This window comes from Peromyscus leucopus, chromosome 14 (assembly GCF_004664715.2).
Source record: "Peromyscus leucopus breed LL Stock chromosome 14, UCI_PerLeu_2.1, whole genome shotgun sequence".
NCBI classification, from domain to species: domain Eukaryota; kingdom Metazoa; phylum Chordata; class Mammalia; order Rodentia; family Cricetidae; genus Peromyscus; species Peromyscus leucopus.
The window spans coordinates 49,635,372-49,656,218 of record NC_051075.1 but is presented as its reverse complement, the minus strand read 5'-3'; the positions used below and the strand labels follow the sequence as shown (position 1 = coordinate 49,656,218).

Here is a 20,847-nt window from a genome sequence, read left to right as displayed (position 1 = left end):
AGGAAGGAAGGATTTATTTTGGTTCACTTTGAGGAGGGTGTGGCAGGGAGAGTGGCATTTTTATCCAGTCCAGGACTCTCCGGGGCCTATGGGATGGTTCCGCCCACATTGAGAGTGGGTCTTCTCAGTTACCCCTCCCTGGGAACACCCTTACAATCACCCTGATGTGTGTCTCCTGGGTGATTCTGAATCCAGTCAAAGTAACGATGAAGGTGTCCATTCCAGAAGTCTTCTATCTAGACAGTAGTTAGGTTGTTCACTGTGTCCTTCCCACTCCCTATTGCTCTTCAGTTGAATACGTCTAATTGCTCACATGGTGGTTACACTGAAATCCAGATCTTACCATATCTCTTCCCTGCTTAAAAACTCCCACCACTCTCAGGTAACTTCTAAGCTCCTTGGCATGATCTGTAGTCCTCTGGTCCTGTTCCCATCCTTCACCCCACCTCCTGCCCCCCAAAGGATCGAATCTCGGGCTTTGCACACTCCACCACTGAGCTGTCTCCCCAGCCCTGCTCTCCCTTTTTTATTTTGACACAGGCTAAGTTACCCTGGCCGGTCTTGAGCTTGTGGTTCTTTTGCCTCAGCCTCTGAGTAGCTGGGATTACAGGTGTGCACCCTCAGGTTCGAGCTCTCTTCTTCATGAATGTTCTGCTTCAGCTGCAAGGGACTACTTCCTGGATGTCTTCACACTCACCTTACCCTTTGGGCTGGAATCACATGATTTCCTCTGAAAGCCGAGAGTGGCTTTCTCTTGATTCTCCTCCCTGGACCAAGCCTCATCCTTTCTTTACAGCTCTGAAAGGGACTCAGTCTTCCTCCCAAGCACTTCTTCCTCTGTGTTTCAGTTTCCCCAGAACCTTCCACAGTAGGTGTTCAAACAAGACGGGCAGATGAGGTAGACTACTGTCATGAGAGGCAAGGGCATCCCACTTCACAACTTGCTACTCGTGAAACCTAGGGAATAAATGCCACTGCTTTATCTGCAAATACAGTTTGGAAGGTATTTCTCTCAAGGCGTTCACGTGAGTAAGTTCTGTAAAGGTGCTTGACATGGAGTAAGTGCTCAGGAAACAGTAGTGATGGTGGTGGAGATGGAACTTATAGCCAGTGTGAATGGAATGGACATGTGAGAATAGGGGATGTTCCTTCCTGTTTTCCTGTGTGCGATCATCTGTAGGTCCCTCTTCCTTCCTCTTCCTGTGCGCACTGCTGACCTTCTTCCAGTGGCCAAAGCCTGTGAACTCTCAGGTATATAAGTATTGTCTGAGTGGACTTTTCTCTTGGTTTTAGTTCTGATCTTGGATAGGAACTGTATTTTAGAGGCTTTAGCTAACCCCAGACCCCTTTGAGCTCCCCCCTCCCCCCATTTTCTCATGGGTACAATGGGGATGCCATGCAGGTTGCAGGGTCTCTGAGAGGAGCAGATGAGGTAGTGTGGATGTGAAGTTCCTAAACTGCACCTAGGATGTAGAAGGCATGCAAGAAATAGTAGCTGCTGCTGTTATTGCTGTGACTCCTTCCCGGAGAACTGAATGGACACTGCGGTTAGGCAGGGTGGGGCCTTGATGTTCTTTTACTCATTACTTCCCGAGGGCAAAGCTCAGTGTGTTAAGGGTCAGTGTGCTGCTAGGCAGGTGACTCCCTGGGCAGAGGGAGAGCCTTGTGCTTCAGGGCTCCGCCCAGCTAACCTGGTCACTTCTGTTGGCATAAGAATGGGTGGCTGAAGGCAGCCACCTCCTCTAGCTCTTTCAACCTGTCTGCCTCCGCTTCAGCATGGATCCCTAAGCCTTGAGGGGAGAGGTTTGACGGAGACATCTCAGAAGGGGGGAAAACACGATCAAAACATACTACATGACAAAAAGAGGTATAGGTGACTAGGACAGTCCTGGGCTGGGCTGTGAATGAAAAAGTGATATAAAAGTAGGGAATACGGCTGCTCCTAAAGTATGGAGAAGGTTTGTATTGTAGGGAGAAAGCAGGCAGAAGAGTCCAGGCTGAACCCAGCTGGCAGACTAAACGGGCCATGAGAAGAGAGATGGGGAGGGAGAGCAAGAGAGGAGCCTAGAGAGGTGGCCCAGGGCCAAGAGGCCGAGAGAGGGCCGTAGCCAAAATTGCTGAGTTATCTAGGCATCAGGCTGGGAGAAGGGAAGCAGAAGCCCCGGCCCTGGGAGGGAGGTGTTTAGGGTAAGGGGCGTGGTGAGAAGTGCTGGGAGAGCTGGCCAGTCAGCTTTGATGTGATAATAGGCACCTCAACCATTTATCCTGGATTTCTGTGACCTAACAGGAAATCTACTTCCTGTGAATGGTGTGTAAACTGATGATGTCATCATCAACTGCTCTATGGTATGGTTAAAGGAAGGTTTTTATTGTAGAGATGAGAGAGAGAGAGAGAGAGAGAGAGAGAGAGAGAGAGAGAGAGAGAGAGAGAGCAGAGAGAGCGCAGAGAGACTATGAATGAGAGTATACAGCTGAAATAGCAGGGTTATAAAGAGAATGAGTAACTGTGTAGAGGGAAGCCTGTGAGCTGGAGGAAGTGAGAAGGGCCAGGATGATGCTAGCTAGCATGAACTTTGAAATGTGTAACTGGTGATACTGAGAGAGCCTGGAGGTCAGCATGTGCCTTGGTATGCTAATAGGTACCACAGATAAACATGTCCCTTCTGCCTTTTAGGATTTGGAGAAATGGAGTTCTCCTTGGACCTGACAACTGGAATCTCTCTGGTGGGGGAGTGAAGGCGGTTTCTTCCTGGGGTGGGGTGGGTGGGTGGGTAGTGAGTTATGTTTCTCTCAGGGTTGGTTGAGGCTGCTGGTACACAGTGGGGCTGGAGCCCTGAAGTCTGAGCCGCGATACCTGATCTTTGCCTTGGTGCTGTATGTGAGTCACCGCTCTCCCGAGGCCCTTTCTGCTGTTCTCGGGTAGAGTCCCTGGGTGAGATACATAACATTTTAGAATAGAACAGGTAATGGATGGTGACTTGTCGGTGGGTGGAGGGCAGTGGTTCTTCATGGGAAAGGGTAGTGAGACGGCAACTGAGGAAGCCACAGGGCCTGAGAGGCCGAGAGGAAATGTGAGATGGGTCGGTCTTGTCTTGTAGTTCTCATAGCCTAGAGTCTGAAGAGCTGATGGGAGAAGGTTCTGGAGGTCCTGGATTGATGACGTTTGTTTGGATGCCAGCTGTGTTGGGCCTGCAGGTTGCACGTTCCGGTCACGAGAGTCACATTCTTGTGGGAACAAACATGTCTCTAGGGTCCTCTGCTTTGTCCTTTCTCATCCCTGCGTTTGTGAGCATCTTAGATTCGGCAGTGGCGGCCATCACAGCGCTGCTGTTCGGATGGTTTGCCTGAATTTGCCAGGTTTAGCACGCCATGTGGAGTTTGCAGGGTCTGGCCCTGCTGCTCACAGCAAAACTCAGATCTTCTCTAGCGGTGTCACCCCTGGTGTAAGTGATGGGTTTTTAGCGGCCCTCTTGCCCCCAAGGAAAAGTCACAATACACAACAGAATCCACTAACGAGAGCTTTATCAAGACAAAGAGAAAGGGATAGATGTGGTCAGGCCTGTGGAAGGACACTCAAGAGAAAGAGGCCGGGGGAACATGGGGCCCCGCCTTATAAAGGCCAGGACAGCACCTTCGCATACAGGCATGTGCATAGATCATGCGGTCATGTCTGTGCGCGACTACATGACCGCGTAACCTTGGGGCATGGGGCACGCAGGACGTATGACCCGGAAATGACTAGGCAGAGATGACTAAGTGTCCTGCCGGGCATGCACCACCATGGGGGCGTGGTTGGAATTCCTATCAGTAAGAAGGTGTTTGTCCTGTCTATCGGCACTGTTATTCCAACTCTCAAGCTAATCTGTTGTCTGGACCCTGGTGTTTTTAGTTCATTTGTCTTGAATTGTGCCTGGATGACTGGAGAATTGTCTACCAGCAAGCTTTTACCACCACACCTGGCTAGAGCTGTCCTGGTTTGATCTTACATACTTATGAAGTTCCCAAACACCTGCTTTTAACCTGGGTCTAAAAGGCTGGCAAAGAGCTCCGAAGTTGTTAGCATGGGAGAGTTGCTCCTGCCCTCCATTAGCTGCAACACTCGGGAGAGCAGGTCGTGCACCTCACATGGGCAGTACTGTAGAGTCTACCCCATTGGCAGAGGTGTGGGTGAGCCAGCCCTGAAGCTGTGAGCATGGAGAGCTGTCCCCTTCAATGCCTGAGACAGATGGGAGAGCTGGCCCTGCCCCTCATCAGCTGCAGCCCTCAGGAGAGTGGCCCCTAAGCCTTGCCTGGGCAACACAGTAGAGCTGACCCTGAAGGTGTAGGTGTGGGGGATCCGACCCTGAGGACTTGAAAGCTGGAAAACTGGTCCCGCCCCTTGCTCATCACTGCAAGGGGTGAACTAGCCAGGGTAATGCAGGAGAGCTCACCCTGGTGGTGAGGACAAGGGAGAGCTGGTGGGCTGACCAACCCTGCAACTACCCAGGCCCCAGAACCAGGGTTATGAGTTGGTCCGCCCCAACATCCACCCCATCTGTGATCTGCTGGAGCACGTGAAGGGGCCAGAGCTGCAGACCCAAAGCTTCAGGATCTCCACGACACAGGGCAACAACAGGACATCCAAGAGGAGTCCAGTGAGGGCTCAGCATCGACAGTGCAGCAGAAGCCAGAGGCCTCGATGCAGACCAATGACTCTGCAGTGAACACTTGCAGTAAAGATAGACAGATAAAAGGGTATACTGTGTGGCTCACTGGGTCACATTACAGGTTCCATGATGAGATTGATTTTTCCCTTTTTTTTTTCTTATTTTATTTTGTCGGGAAGGTTACAAGGGCAGAGGGTGGATATGAAGAGACGTGGAAAAGAATGGGATGGAGTTGCATGATGTGAAAGACATAAAGAAGAAATAAAAAGAAGGAAAATAAAATAAAATATCCTCTATAGTGTTAAAAAAAAAAAAAGGCTGGCACACAGAACAATACTCAAGTAATTTGCTTTTAGGCAAAGACCCCCAGGGTTCCAGTGGAAAGAGCTGGTATTAGCTTTGGTAGCGACTGCTAATTCTCTTCCCTTCTAAACACAGGTCTTCTTTCTTTGTCATGTCAATGAAAACACCTGTCACCTGGACGGTGTTGTACAGAAAACCATCTGCAGCGCTGGTGTGGTCAGCACAGATGCCAGCACTGGTCTCTTTAGAACAGTAGTGGGTTGTGAGCCCTTTGGGGGTTGCATATCAGATATCCCACATACCAGATATTTATGTTATGATTCATAGCAGTAGCAAAATTACAGTTATGTAGTAGCAATGAAATAATTTTATGGTTGGGGGGTCACCACGACATGAGGAACTGTATTAAAAGGTTGCAGCATTAGGAAGGTTGAGGACCACCGAATTAGAGGTGGTCCTTGCCCAATTTTCTATGATCTGAGACTGTCCCATGACAAGAAGACGTGGTTCCAGTGCTGTAGAGAAACACAGGGTATTGTGGAGACAGCTGCTCAGCATCTGGCCCGGGTGGGGTGCCAGCGGAGCGCGGATGGAGAAGCCAGAGTGACATTGCAGGCCTGGCTGTTTCTCTTAGATACGGAAAAGTCACTTAACTTTGAGCCCTAGCTTTCTCGTGGGTAAAACGGGATGCTCTGCAGCTTGCAGGGATGCCGGAAAGAGTGGATCAGGTAGGAGGCATGTGGAATTCCCACACTGCACCTGCGGTAGAGGAGGCATGTGAGACATAGTAGCCACCACTATTACTAAGAGACTTAACTTTAGATAATAATATAACTGCATGTCAAAATGGGGTGAGTTTGACAGCATGGGTGAACATAAGGAGAACTCATCACCTGGACTCTCCTTAACGCAGATTTCCCCAGTGTTGTGACAGATGTCTTTCAAGTGATTTCTTTATGTGACAGGAGACAGCATAGCCTTAAAATTTAAGTTGAACCATTTATTTCGGCACGCTGCTTTTTTATTATAATGTAGCTACAGGTAGTATTAAATTGCCTACTGTATCTTCTGTAAGTGTGTGTGTGCTTGCATGTGTGTGTGTGGATGATGCAGGCACATACATGTCATGGTGCGCATGCATGTGTCAGAGGATAACCTCAGGTGTCAGCCTTCTCCTTCCACCTGTTTTGAGACAGGGTCTCACGGTTGTTTTCCTGCCGTGTGGGCTAGGTCTGCTGGCCTGTGATCCTCTAGGGATCTCCCTTGCTCTGCCTCCCGTTCTCCCATAGGAACACTAGGCTTACACACGCTAACACTATGCATCTTGCCTTTGCCTGGGTTCTGGGGGTTGAGGCTCAGGCTCTCATATGTTGATGCCAAGTGCTTTCAGCTACTGAGCTGAATCACCAGCCTCTACTATCTTTTTTTTTTTTTTTTTAAAGATTTATTTATTATGTATACAATGTTCTGCCTGCATGTATGCCTGCAGGCCAGAAGAGGGCGCCAGATCTCATTACAAGTGGTTGTGAGCCACCATGTGGTTGCTGGGAATTGAACTCAGGACCTCTGGAAGAGCAGCCAGTGCTCTTCACCTCTGAGCCATCTCTCCAGCCCTCTACTGTGTCTTTTGGACATCATTTTTGTTGTTGCGGTGTTGGGGTTGAACTCAGGGCCTTGTGCACACTAAACAAGTGCTGTACTACTAAGGTGCATGTCTGTCCCTGATGAAAGAATTTTCGGTAGCGCGAAGATGATCTAGGTTAAGACAAAGCAGGCCACTCTTGCTTGGGTGTCTGTTTCACATGGCTAACACAGTCTAATTAAATGTAAAGTTCAACACTACAGAATCTCTTTAAGGCGAAACAGAAATGTAGCCAGACACAGTGGCATGCATCTGTATTCCCAGCCACCTGGGAGTCTGAGGCAGGAGGATTTCATGAGCTGAGGAATTACAGGAAAGCTAGAGAACCAAAGCATAGACATGGCTTATAATAGGCAGCAGAGGTCTCTGACTTCTTCCTGGCTGGTTAACCATCTTTATGAGTCTTGGTTCGATTTCTTTTTCAACACCCAGTGCTTAGCGTGGTGCCGGATTCATATGGATTTTCAGTGTACAGACCTTTTTTTTTTTCGAGTAAAAAAGATTTATATCAAAACTTATTATAGAACGTGACATAATACTTTAAAAATATACAGCCGAAAGCATATGTTTCAGGTTGGTTCACTTCACGGCAGCACGAAGGGGCTCTGCAAATCTCTGCATCAGGGTCTGGTTCACTGGGATGCAGATTTTGTTTAGACATGGGGTTTTGATCCATGTCCGTCGTGGTTTGGATGTGAAACGTCCCTCGCCGGCTCATGTGTTTGCACGTAGGGTCCTCAGCTGGTGGTGGTGCTGTTTGGGGAGGCTGGGGAGCCATTTGGACATGGAGTGCAGATGGCAGGTACCGGGCTAGAGAGTTACCGCCGACTTCTGTTCCTGCCCTGGCTTGCTCTGTGCATCCTGAGTGCTGATCCTATATGCCCCAAGCCTTGTACTCCCACTGTGATGGGCTGCATCCCCTGAGCCACCAACCAGGGTAAACCTCCTCCAGAGTTGTTTCTGTCTGGCGGTCTGACAGAGCAGTGAGGAAAGTGACGGCACATGAACATCGGTCTGGAGAAACAGAGCTGGAGCCGCCACGAGCCTGACTGTTTAGTTCGGGCCTTTGAAACTGGTTTGTGGGAGCAGTGTGCAAGAGTTTGAAGCTGTAGGCTGCAGGTGCCGTATACAGAGCTTAATGGGATGTTCCGGTGGAAGTTCTGAAGACCAGAATGTAGATAGACAAGTAGACAGCAGGCCTAACTCATGATGTTTTAGAGACTACTTTTGTGGTTAGTGTTTTTGTCAACTTGATATAAGCTAGAGTCATCTTAGAAGAGGGATGTCAGTTGAGAAAATGCCTCCATCAGATTGGCCACTACTGTGGGTGGTGCCACCCCGGGGCTGGTGGTCCTGGGTTGTATAAGAAAGCAGCTTGAGCAAGACGTGAAAAGCAAGCCAGTAAGCAGCACTCCTCCATGGTCTCTGCTTCCGTTTCTGCCTCTAGGTTCCTGCCCTGACTCTCTCCATCAGGGCCTGTGAGCTGTAAGCTGAAACAAACCCTTTCCTCCCTGCCTTGCTTTTGGCCACGGTGTTTATCACAACAATAGAAACCTAAAACAGGGCGGGTACAACATCTCTATTCCATCCCCAGCTCTGCCGCCTCTGGGGTATGGTCCTGGCTTGATGGTCCTAGATGGCAGCTGTCACCCTCCTCTTCCAGGCCACACAGTATAGGCATGGATGAAGGTTAAGGGCCAAAGGCCCTCAGCCGTATGCCACTCATTGGTTAACTGGCTCTCCTTGGAACAAGGAGACTGCATCATGTTATAAGTCGCCGTGCCCTTCTGGAACTGTGTGTAAGCGGATCCTGTTACTGTGCAGGGAGAGAGAACACCCGAGGTGACCAGCGGTGGGTCACAGCTTTCAGTGACCTGTTCCTGTCATTAATCGCAGTCCTTCCATGACAGGCTGCCAGGACCGCTAGTGCCGCAGTCCATTTCTGCTTTGGTTTCAGTTTGGCTTCTCTCACTGACAGTGCTGACTCTAAGCTCCGCTTTAACCCTTACTCAGATCCCCCCTCCCTCCCTCCCTCCTTCTCTCTACCTCTCATTTGTTTGCACCTCTGGAGTTGGTAGCCTAGGGATGCCCCCATGGGTGGGAGAAGGCAGAGCTGTCGTAGAGGCTGGGCTGGGCTGCCTTCCGTTCACCAAGTTTCTGGTTAAAGCATTGGAATGAACGGTTTCCCCTGAAGGGAACAGCTCTATGTGTCTATGGGAAGCCTGGATATTTCTCCTTCTCGTTTCCATAGGTGCATAGGTGGTGGTGGTGTATTGATGAATGTAAACTCCCTGTAAGTCTGCTCTTAGGGCTGCACACTGTAGCACGGTAGTCTGGAGCCCTGCTTGAGGACTCTGTTATGTCTGTCTGGCTTCTGCCTTTCCCGTGGACCAGCCTACTTGAATTCCAGGCTCCGTATTTGAAAGTAGGCTTGGCAATACACCCGCCTTCCTGTTTGTTGAGAGCGTTAAAGATGGTGATGGGTATAAATCACTTAGTGCAGAACCTGGCGCTGAGGCCCCCCTAACCATTAGCCGTGGCTATGTTTTCTCTTGTAAGTCAGTGCACACTACAGGTAGCATTGTACAGACATCTTCAAAAGTAGAAAGGACATAGTTTTAAAAGTTAGAAATCATTAGTATAGATTCTTAGGTGACTGATGGAAGGTCCCAGAACAAGTATTTGTAGCCCAGTGACCGAAGAGATTTAAAAGAAGCATTCTGTGTTGGCTTGCTTTTTTTTTTTTTAATTCGGTCAGGACACATGTTTATCGAGTATGGTCCACGCAGGAGAGGCCATTACAGTTCAGCTTTGCTCTAGCTGAGACCTGGAGAAAGATCATTTTTGTATTAAGTATTCCTGGCTTTGCACCCGTCTGTCCATTTTGATTCCCTCTTGTATCCCAAGAGGGGGTGGTTCTTTAGTGTCCCAAGACTCCATTTTCTGCACCCCTCTGCAGGTCTGAATGCCCGTGGGGAAGCCCAGCTTTGCTGGCTGTGCAGGTGGAACCCGGTGAGACTCTGCTGGCAGCATACACCCCACCAGGGCCCCAGATGCTGCTGGCGTCTTGTGCCATACTCAGGCAGCACCTCTGCTGGAGTCGGGGAGTCTAGGCAGTGAATCATTTGCCCAGTAAGCAAGTCTGGCCTCCCTTGGCCATGCCTGAAGGGATAGAGTGGGCGGTGGGCCAGGACTGGGAGAGGCTGGGGGCCCCGGCTGTACTGTTGTGCCTGGTAGTGGTCCCTGGCCACTCTGCTGTTGGGCTCCTACTGAGTCAGGGCAGAGGGACTGCTTCGTGTTAGCAGCAGCTCTGTGGGCACCTGTAGCACCCGGCTGTGGCTGGGGTTCTAGATCATTCGTCGTCATCTTCCCCTGGAGGCATTGTGGTGCAGGAGTGAAATGTTTCGGATGTCACCTCGGGCACCCTAAAGGCTGCGGTGGCGAGAGCGTGGGCTTTCAGCTTTTCCTCTGATGCCGAGTCATCTTCCCTGACTCTCCCCTTAGGTTTTTCCTTCTTATCTCAAGACAGAGCTTGGCTGAGTCCCGGGAAGACTGACGAAGCTTTCAGGGAATTACAGACTTAGAGAATGTCAGGTGGAGAAATGGAGTCCTGGAGAGGATTTCACAGGGGTGGCGCTGGGACATCCTGGGTCCATGCCTGCTGCTGTTTTCTTCCTCCTGCCTTGCTAAGGCTCAGGGGTAGTTCTCCTTTAGGTAAAAGAGGCATCGACACTGTGGTGTGTCTCTGTTCCTCCCTCTTTCCCTCTTCCTCTTCCTGTGGAAGACACATGCCCATATGAAGAGAATGGCCCCGTGAGTCCTCTTGTACTCAGCCTCAACAGTTACCAACTCATAGCTCTTCTTCCTTCTGTCCTCCACTCATTCCCACCTTTTATTCTTTTGAAGGGAATCACCAACACCCTGTTGATTCACATGTGAATATTTCAGTGTGTCCCTTTAAAACTTAAGGTACACCCCTTTGAACACACGCGCAGCTATGTGCTGAATCACATCAGCAAGCCAAGGATGAGCCTGACTCAGCAAAGTCCTCTAGAGACTAAAGCAGAGGCTGAAAAAGCCCTTCAGGAGGCTACAGTGCTGGAAAACAAAGAGACAGGGAGGAGACGTTAGACCCGTCGTACAGAAGCAGCTGCCACCCGGGAACAGTTTGTACTTCTCTCCCCAAAAAGTGAATGAGAAAATGAGAAAGAACTTTTACAACTTAGGAATCCATGATGGGGAGTAAAAACACAGTTGAAGAAGGGTCGGGAGACAGAGCGACATAGCTCAGAAAGAAAGGAAGAGCAAAGAATATGAAAAAAAAAAAAAGCAGGTAGGTGAGGAAAGAGAAGGAGATTGGAGTGGTTTAGAGCGTGAAGGGGCTTGCCTCTAAGACCGATGACCTGAGTTTGATCATGGGAGGAGAGAACTGACCCCTGCAGCTGACCTTCAACTTGCACTTGCGTGCTGTAGTATGAATGTCTCTACACACACACACACACACACACACACAGACACGCACACGCACACATACACACACAAATAAATACAGTTTTTTTATTTCTAAGGCTGGAGAACTAGTCCATAAAGCCCATTTCCAAACTAACAGAACCTTTGGGACATGGGGCCTGGCTGTCAGAAGTAGGTCACTAAGGGGGCAGGATTTGAAAAGATGTAGCTCCGTTTCTGGGCTGTGACATGAGGACAGGACCCACTTCCGCTCAGTCCTCTGCAGTGAACACTGTGCCCTCCTCGCTGTGTGGACTGAGATCCTCTGAAGCCGAGAACCTGAGTACATTTTTCCTCCCTTAGGTTGATCCTGTCGGGTATCTTGGCCAGAGGGTGCCAAGTAACTGCCGTGGCCATTGCAGGCAGAATCTCCAAATTAACCCTTCTTCTGTAGCCCACACCCCACATTGTATCACTGGGGAACCCCCGGCCGAGGTGTTCCTTTCTCTGACTCCGCTCTCCTCTGCATAATCATCCTCCAACGCTTTGCAGCATTAACATGGGGAAGCAATAGAGAAAATGCATGGGTACATCTCAGTCAGTAACTGGCTAGGCAGGAGGGAGTTCTTGTCAAGAGCCTGGCCCTGTGTGTGCTTCCTGGAGCAGGGTATCATGGATTCTAGAAGAGAATGAGGTTTTTATCCTCCGGGAATCAGATCCATGGCATTCTAGAGGAAAAGATGATGGACACTTAGATGCCCCAGCAGGGAGTATTTGGACATGTGACCTATTGAATTGTGTGCAGTTGGTTTTGGCTGCTGAGGAAGGAGTAGCATTGGATGGCAGAGAAGATGAGTTAGTTAGTCGGCCATAAGGAAATTGAGTTAAGCCGTAAAGACGGAGTTTCTTTCTCGTCTCTGGACCACATGGCACAGATGTGGAGAACAAGGCTATGAGATGAGAGGTGTGGATTCTGCTCCTGTCCCCCCCCAACCCCTCATCAACCAGACACAACTGACCTAATCTTTTCACATCTCTTTTGACTGGATATAACAGGGAGAGTCATCCCCCTATGTCTTGGAGAGGACTAAAGGACTCCGAAAGATGATTTTAGTAAGCAACCATGTTCAGTTACACAGTGCATGATCCCAAATGAGCAGCTGCCCTATTTATGTATATAGCAGGAATGTATTTCTATGGAGCTAGAATGTGACTAACCTTGAAAACATTAAGTGAAGTAAGACAGATACCATACCATACATATCATTCTATCTTATGAAGTATTCACAATCAGTAAGTCAAAAGCAGATTGGTGGTTCCTCATGCCTGGGAGGAGAGAGGAATGGAGACTGTCTGCTTCATGGTTACAGGACTGCCTTTGGGGCGATGAAAATGTCCTGGAACCAATTGCAGGTGGCAGCCATGCCGCGCCGTGGAGGAGCCGCACTCTACTGGATCATTGGCTGTACAGTGCTTGACTGTATGTTTCCTAGTTCATCTCAACCGACAAGTGTCCGACAGCAAGTGTACCAGTGCTGGTGCTGGGTAGACTAGTACGTCAGAACATGGTAGCCTGCTACCACCTGCTGAGGTAGCAGACTGGTTTCAGATTATAGTCCCTCTTGTTGATGAGGGTAGGACTCTAGGTCGTGGAGTCCAAAAAGGGCAAGTGTGTGAGGTCAGCTGAGTCAGTCGGAGGTGGGTGGGATGGCGGTGAGCAGGTAGAACTGACCTGTAGCTAGCTGTCCTCCTCCATGCAGACAGGCAGGCAGTCCATGGCTGAATCTTGCCCCATCAGCCTTACATCTCATTTCAGCCCTCAAACAGACGAAGAGGAAGCGCCATCTTTCTCCCTGTTGTACCCTGTTCCTACCACCAGGGTTTTGAGGTGCCTGGACCTCACTCAGTGTGTAGGAGAGGCACTCTCTCTAAGGACAGTCGGTGGCTGGTGACCTCTGGAATGGGAATGGGGCATTTCCTTAGTGTCAGTTGCCTGGCTATTTGAATGTCTGCTTTCCTGTTGTTTCTACCTTGGAAGATTCTGGAAAGTTTTTTTTTTTTTTTTTCTCTAAACATGGAGAGGAAGGAATTTTTTCTTTCCTTGTTTTGTATCTGCTCAAGCTCCTGGGTGGGGGAAGCCAGGGTGCGGAGGGATATGTCTGGAGTAGCGAGGGTGTGGAGGAGGAGGGAAGCTTAGTCCATTAGGTCTGGGGTGGGGTTGTTTTCTTTCCAGCCTCCAGTTCTGTAGCTCCTGGTAATCCCGCCATACTGCTGTTTTTCTGAGCAGCACGTAGGACTTGGAGCTCTTTGGCCCCTGTCCCTTCAAGACGTGACAGTCCAGCGGGCGGAGTAGGGGTGGAGAAGAGGGGTGTGGCTGTGTCTTGAAGCACCCCTTTCCATCCTTTAAGTTGACCCAGGTGCTGCCATCCTGGGCTCAGTTCTTTAACTGTGGAGGGGTCTTTGCTGTCGGGGTCTGCAGTATGAGTGAGGGTCTCGGTACAGCCTACTTCAGAGGCCCATGGAGCATAGTGAGAAGAAACTTTTGGGTCAGCTTGGCACTCTGGGCTGAGAGTTAACTTATTTTTACTGTTTCCCCAGGCCCAGCTGAATCCCTTTTTAAAATGTAGTTGCTACACTGTCTCCAGCATGCTTCTTCCTCACAGGGTGAAGAGGGAACCTTCCTTCTTGCTCTGAACTCCCACAGACACAGATTCAGGCAAGGCTGAGTCCGGCTAAAGAGCTTTGCTCACCCAAAGCTTTTGAGCCATCCCACTTAGGACAAGGAGGTTTGTCCTGCACTTATCCAGACAGCTCCCTGGTCCCCCACTTGGCAGAGTGTACAGTGTGGCACCTTAGTCAGCTACATTTGGGGTGATTTTTAGCTAGATTGTCTCCCACCAGGTTACATTTATGGCTGGGACCACCATATGGGTGAGGCGGCTTCTTCAGCTGCCTCCCTAGGAGAGCCAGACTGCCTCCCACACTGCAGCGCTTTGGAGTCCTCCCTACACCAGCTCCTCTTCCTTGAGCGTGCTCACTGAGGATATCATGAGTGTGCGCACATGTATGTGTGTGCCTCTGACCCTCCCCAGCTCGTCAGCCATTTCTCACTTGGTTGTGGGGGGCCCTCCCTGGATTATGACAAAATCTCCAGGGCCCAAATAGGCAGACTTTCTTAAGAGTGTCGGGGGTGTCCAACCCACAGCATATGGACTTCATGTGTCTAAGGTAGCTATACGTGTGGCCCAATACAAAATGGTAAACTTATTTAAAACATGCATTTTGGGGGGTGGGTGGGGATGGGGTTTTTTTTTTTTTGCCAGATAGATAGATAGATAGATAGATAGATAGATAGATAGATAATTTGTAACTCAGTTGTATGGTTCCCGAACATGAACTTTGTAGATGATATTAGTGTCGCCGTGTCAGAAGGTGGGTGGGATATGCTTGTAAGGGGGTCACAGAAACTGTCTGTACGCTGTATCTGAAACTTTGAAAGTCCAACATGCGTCTCCAGTCCCTGGGACCCGTGAGGGGGTATAACCCAGGTGGCTGCCCCTCAGAAGAGTCCGTGTGACTCACAGCTCTTCTGTCAGTCACTCTGCGGCAGGAGAGCAGCCTCTCAAATCAGGCTGCCTGGGATCCAGCCCTGAACTGTGACACAAACATGGCAATTAGGACCCCTAATCCTGAATGTGTAGGACCAGAAGAGTTTCAGAATTTGGGGTCCTTTTGGATTTGGAAGCACCTTTATAAACTTCTACTTCTAAATAGTTTTTTTGGGTAAGGGATGTTCAGCCTGGAATGCCTGCCTTGTGAGGGCATTGTGGGCACTTGAGATGATGCCAACAGAAATACACGGTGTGGAAGGAGCGTGTTGTGGGTGGATGTAAAATGGCGGCTCTGCCGTCTGTGCGCGATGGCAGAGCAGAGCCTGCAGGAGGTGGCGGGGGGATGGCGGAGACCCTGTGATTAGTGCTTATCTGCCTTCTTCTGTGTTGTTCTCTTCGTCAGTCCTGATCCTGCAGAAAGTGGAGAATGGAGACCTGAGTAACAAGATTCTGAAGATCACCGACTTTGGGCTGGCTCGGGAATGGCACCGGACCACCAAGATGAGCGCGGCGGGGACGTACGCTTGGATGGCACCCGAAGTCATTCGTGCCTCCATGTTTTCCAAAGGCAGTGATGTGTGGAGGTAAGATCCAGAGCTGCCACCTCCAAGTTCCCGACAGGCCTGTCTTGCCTGCACATTTCAGAACTTGTGATTGAGGTTGAATCGGCCCAAGGCACCCCAAGTATGTCTGGGGGACCTCTCGAAAAATCTGTACTGATTTCTGTGTTGCTGAGGGATGCTGTGGCAATCGCTTCGTCTCGAAGGCACTTTCTGCGGTAGATGGCTCCTCAGGAGGGGTCAGCAGATTCCAGGGGCACCGTGTACTCCAGTCTCCGACCTGTCGGTGGGCAGTAGCTTGGCTCAGCCACATTGCTGGGCTTCAGAGGCTGCTACTGCTGAGCTCAGGGTGAACTTAACCCGGCGTCCTCCCTGTAAGCTCCTGAGCCAATGGATACTCTTTGTGCTGTCTTTCTCGATAACTTGGAAATTCTCCTCTCCAGTTATCTAGTTATTCTTCTACTCAGGACTCTGTATGTTGGACGTTCATCTAGAAATGAGAATAGATGGGTCCCCAGCAGGCCCTAAGAGCTGTGGAGTGACAGATTAGACATGGCCAGCCGTCTCTACTAGCAAGTGTCAGTCTAAGAGGTCACAAGGACATAGATTTTAAAAAAAAAAAATCATGTTGCCGTTGAGAGAGGATGAGCTGCCATAGGATAGACGTTGTCCTGTCTGAAAGACAGTAGTGACACCTTCACCTGTACAAGAAAAGACCGGGTTATCAGTGCGCCTCAGCCTAGGACCGGTGCTTCCTATCACGTGACAGAGTAAGCGTGTGTGTGTGTGTGTGTGTGTGTGTGTGTGTGTGTGTGTGTGTGTGTGTGTTTATGTTTCCATACATGTGTATTTCCTTTAAAGTGACTTCCTTGAGATATTATTCGTATATCATAAAGCACACCCTTTAAAGCATGTAGGTCAGTACTTGTTAGCATTTATAAAGCTCGCTTCAGGACTGGGATGTAGCTCAGCAGGTAGAGTAGTGTGCACAGGACCCTGGATTTCCATCCTCAGCACCAGAGAACTGGGTGTGGTGTGGGTATGTGATCCCAGTACTCTAGAGTCGGAGGCAGGAGGATCAGAGGTTCCGCCATTCGAGGCCAGCCTGGGGTAGGCAAGACTCTGTCTCATAAAAAAAAAAAAATCAGAAACAAAGACCCAACAAAACCTAAACAAGCTTAAGTACATGAGTAAATTGAGCGTCGTCCACCACTGTTACCTGCTTCCTACACTGCTGTAACACGTTTCCACACACCAGATGATTTAAAGCCACGGAGATTTGCTCTTTCATAGCTCTGGAGACCAAAAGTGTGAAACAGGTACAGCAGGGCCCTGTCCTAAAGATCCTAGAGGAGACCCCAGTCTACTTGTGGACTCTAAGTTCTAGAACATCAACAGATATCGTTCAGGCCATCATCTAACCCACTGCGATCGCTGTTTCCAGAAGAGGAGGCATGAGAAACCCCATCTGACCTATTTGCTGTCTCCAGGTTAGACTCCCATGGCCATTTCACATCAGTGCACTCTCACAATCCGTGTTCCTCCGCCACTCACTTCTCACAATTAACCTGCTCACAAGTCCATCCATGTGGTAGCTTCATTAGAAATGCATCCCTTTTATGGCTTTTTAGTATTCCATGATACAGGCAGGCCATGTTTGCTCACTTGCTCATTCATTATGTGATAGTGATTTTTCTCTTTGGGGATGTTATGAATAAGACTACTGTGGACATGGACGCACGAATTCTTTTGTGACTATGTGTTTTCTGCTCACATGGGCATGTGCCTTCATGCAGTTAAGTAGATGTGAAACTTTTTGAAGGCCTAAAAAATTGTTTTGTCCACAGATGCTCCATTGAAATCACAGGGGTCCATTCCACCAACTTCTCTGCTTCCATCTGTCACTTGGTGCAGCTGTTTGAGTTGTACCTAGTCTGTGAGGCAGTGTTTCACTGGGTTGTTTGTTTGTTTGTTTGTCTTTCGAGACCAGGTTTTTCTGTGTAGTTTTGGAGCCTGTCCTGGAACTCACTCTGTAGCCCAGGCTGGCCTCGAACTCACAGAGATCTGCCTGGCTCTGTCTCCCAAGTGCTGGGATTAAAGGTGTGTGCCAGCGTGCGCCACCTTTGCCCGCTGTCTGGTTTCACTGCATTTTCAATTTGCATTTCCTGAATGACTGTTGAAGTTGAGTCTCTCATGTGTTCATTGAGCATTGTGTATCTTCTCAGGACACCTCTCTGTTCAACTCTTTTGCCAATTAAAAACTGGCTTGTCTTTTGTTAGTTTTTGAGTTTTAAAATATTTTTATTATTGCATGTATTTTAATACATGATTTAAATTTTTTTCCACTCTGTGTTTTTTTGGATAATTCTCAGTAGTGTACTTTGAAACCCAAGTGGTTCTTAGTTTTCTCTTCTCGCCTGACATTTGATGTCAGCCTAAGAAAGCATTGCCTCAGCCAGGGCTGTGAAGATTCTTAGCTCTGTTTCCTTCTAAGGATTTTATAATCTTGGTTCTCACCCTGGGGTTTCTGATCCATGTTGACTTGATTTTCATGTGGTGTGAGGTGGAGGCCAAGCTTTATATTTTCGAATCTGTTCACTTGTGTCGGGACCACGCATTGAAGAGACTGTTCCCTTCCCGTGGAAACACTCTGTCATCTCTGCCACAAACATGGCACGAGACATGGGAGGCTTGTTCCTGGGCTCTCAGTTCTCTGTTAGCATGTCTGTGTCTGCGGGTAAGCCAGTATCACTGTGTTAATCCCGACTAACGTACGGCTTTGTAGTAAGTTCTGAAGTTAGCAATGAGAGTCCTCCAATTCTGCCTCATAATCCTTTATAAATCTTAGCATCGTTTTGTTAATTTTGCAAAATAAGCAACTGGGATTCTTTATTATTATTATTGTAAAGACTGACCTCGTATAGCACCTGCTGGCTTCAGATTAGGTAAATAGGCAAAGATGCTCTTGAATTCCAGATCCTTCTGCTTTTGTGTTCCCAAGCACTGGGATTACAGGTGCCATCGCCTTAGCGGACGCCTAGGATTTTCAGAGGAATTGTGTTTAACCCGTGAATTATTTGGAGGACTATGGACATCATAGAGATAGTGCTTTTCAATCCATAAATGTGAGACGTTCTCATTCGTTTAATTTCTTTCAGAGTTTTTTTGTACTCTGTGTATCCATTCTCATCTTGCTGTACGTTCGTTCGTTACAGAGTGAAGTACCTACTTGGGAGTAAGTTTTCCTCCTTGTCAAATGTTTGACCTGATAGTTCACTGCTACAGATCTCTGAAAACAGCAGTCCCGTTGCGGCTTAACACGCACAGTGTCTCTCCACACACTGGTGAGACTGATACTAATTAGGCCCCGTTGGTGTATTAATTAACCTGGTGTGACAAGGAGACCCATCGATATGGAAGCTTCCATAAGAGAAGTGTATGTCTGCTTCAAGGAGTGGTTCAGGCAGCCCAGGTTGGCAGGACAGCTGTGCCCTGCGAGACCCAGGTCCTCCGGGTTCCCTTCCTGTCTTTGTCCCAGTGGTTTAATCTGAGCTGCAGTTACTTCTGTGTTATAGTCTGCAAGAAAGGAGGCCAAGCTTATCCATGGCCAGCAGCTTGTCTTTGATGTGAAGGCAGTCTGCATGGTGTACACGGCTCCCCCGTCCCGTCCCATTACCTGTTCTCACCTGTACACAGCTCCCCGTCCCATTACCTGTTCTCACCTGTACATGGCTTCCCGTCCCATTACCTGCTCTCACTTGGCTCTGAAGACACCAAATGCAGCTTTGGCTAATGTGTGTCCAGCTAAAGCTCTCTCGGGAACAGGGACCCCTGAGTCACAGCTACTGGGCATGCTCTCCTTCCCTTCCCTCTCCTTACAGGATAACGTGTGTATTCTCCTGCCTCGCTTCTCTCAGGTTTTGTTCTTTACTCAGTTGCTGCTGTTGCTGCTGCTGCAATATGGACAGACTCACCAGGTTCCATGCCTGTTCTTGGCGGGAAGGGAGTGTGAGCACCTGGTTTAGGGTCTTAGAGTGACAGAAGTGGCAGTCAGGAAAGGACAGGGCTACCGGAGGGGCTTGTTTGTCTTCCATGGGGGGAGACTCTTTCAGCTTTTACCCGAATACCCTGTTAACAAGTCTGAGATTTGGGTCTTGTCCCTAAAATCACTGCTGGTGAAAGCCAGTTGAAGAGGCTGTAGTGAGAGGCATCCTAACAGGACAGGCTGAGTGGTGAGCTTCAGATCATCTGAAAACATCTTCGGGGAAAATAACTTGAATATTGTCACATGGTCCGCCAGTATTTTAGCTGGGGTTTCTGTTGCTGCAATGAAACAGAAAGCAACTTGGAGATGAGAGGGTTTATTCAGCTTACGCTTCCACATCACTGTTCATCATGGAAGGAAGTCAGGACAGGAACTCAAACAGGGCAGGAACCTGGAGGCAGGAGCTGAGGCACAGGCAATGGAGGAGTGCTGCTTACTAGCATGCTCCTCATGGCTTGCTCAGCCTGCTTTCTTAGAGAACCCAGGACCACCTGCCCAGGGATGGCACCACCCACAATGGGCTGGGCCTTCCCCCATCAATCACTAATTAAGAAATTTCCCTAAAGGCTTACCTACAGCCTGATATGATGGAGGCGTTTTCTCAATTGAGGCTCCCTCCTCTCTGATGACTCTAGCTGGTGTCAAGTTGACATAAAACTAGTCAGCACAACCAATGACTGTAGCTTAGATTGTCCTCAGAGAGGCTGGAGAAATGGTTCAGTGGTTAAGAGTGCATACTGGCCAGGTGGAGGTGGCGCATGCCTTTAGTCCCAGCATTTACTTGGGAGGCAGAGGCAGACAGAGCTCTGTGAGTTTGAGGCCAGCCTAGTCTACAGAGCTAGTTCGAGGACAGCCAAGGTTATACAGAGAAACCTTGTCTTGAAAAACTAACAACAACAACAACAAAGAGTGCATACTGCTCTTACAGAGGATCCAAGCTTAGTTTGCAGCATCCACGTTGGGCAACTTAAAACTGCCCGTAACTAACTGGAGAGGATCCAATAATTCTCCCTTGGACTCTGGAGACACCTGTACTCACAAGTACACATTTCCTCCCCCTATAATTAAAAAAATTAAGTAAATTTTTTTAATAATAAAATTGCTCCTAGGACGTATAAGCCCTTGTTCCAGTCTGGTGGATGACTGCAGCTTGAAAATCTAATATGCCTGCTTCTTTTCAGCATTCTTAGCTCACATGCTGTGGAATTTTCTTGAAGACACGGTTTACTGCCTCCTTTATGTGGGCGCTCCCCGCTCCACTCAAGCATGCTCTGAATGGCTCTAAAAGATCTCTTGTGTTTACCAGAGGAAAATACCTGTCCATTGCTATTCATACAGCAACACTTATGTACTGGAAACACATCACCAACTGTGTACTCTCGCTCCAGTGTTTTGGGCAGCCTCTGCCAGAATGATTGGCTGGCCCACCGTGGCTCAGACCCAACAGGGCTCCCTGCAAGGGTGGACACACGTCTAGGAACTTGTAGAAAGCTGGTTCTCAACTGACTTGTGATTCTTTTACTCCTGCAAGTGCCACGTATTTAATTTTTACGGTGCGCCATGCTCGGGTCTCCGTCCTCATCCTCCCTCT

General features: G+C 49.0%; 1 protein-coding gene across 1 annotated transcript in view; it reads left to right on the top strand.

Moving 5' to 3' along the window:
• The window catches only part of Map3k9 (mitogen-activated protein kinase kinase kinase 9), a 76,582-nt gene that overhangs the window by 30,621 nt on the left and 25,114 nt on the right, over positions 1-20,847 (top strand). Inside the window, 1 exon segment of the mRNA XM_028877449.2 lies at positions 15,055-15,235. Coding sequence (XP_028733282.1) covers positions 15,055-15,235 — 181 coding nt within the window.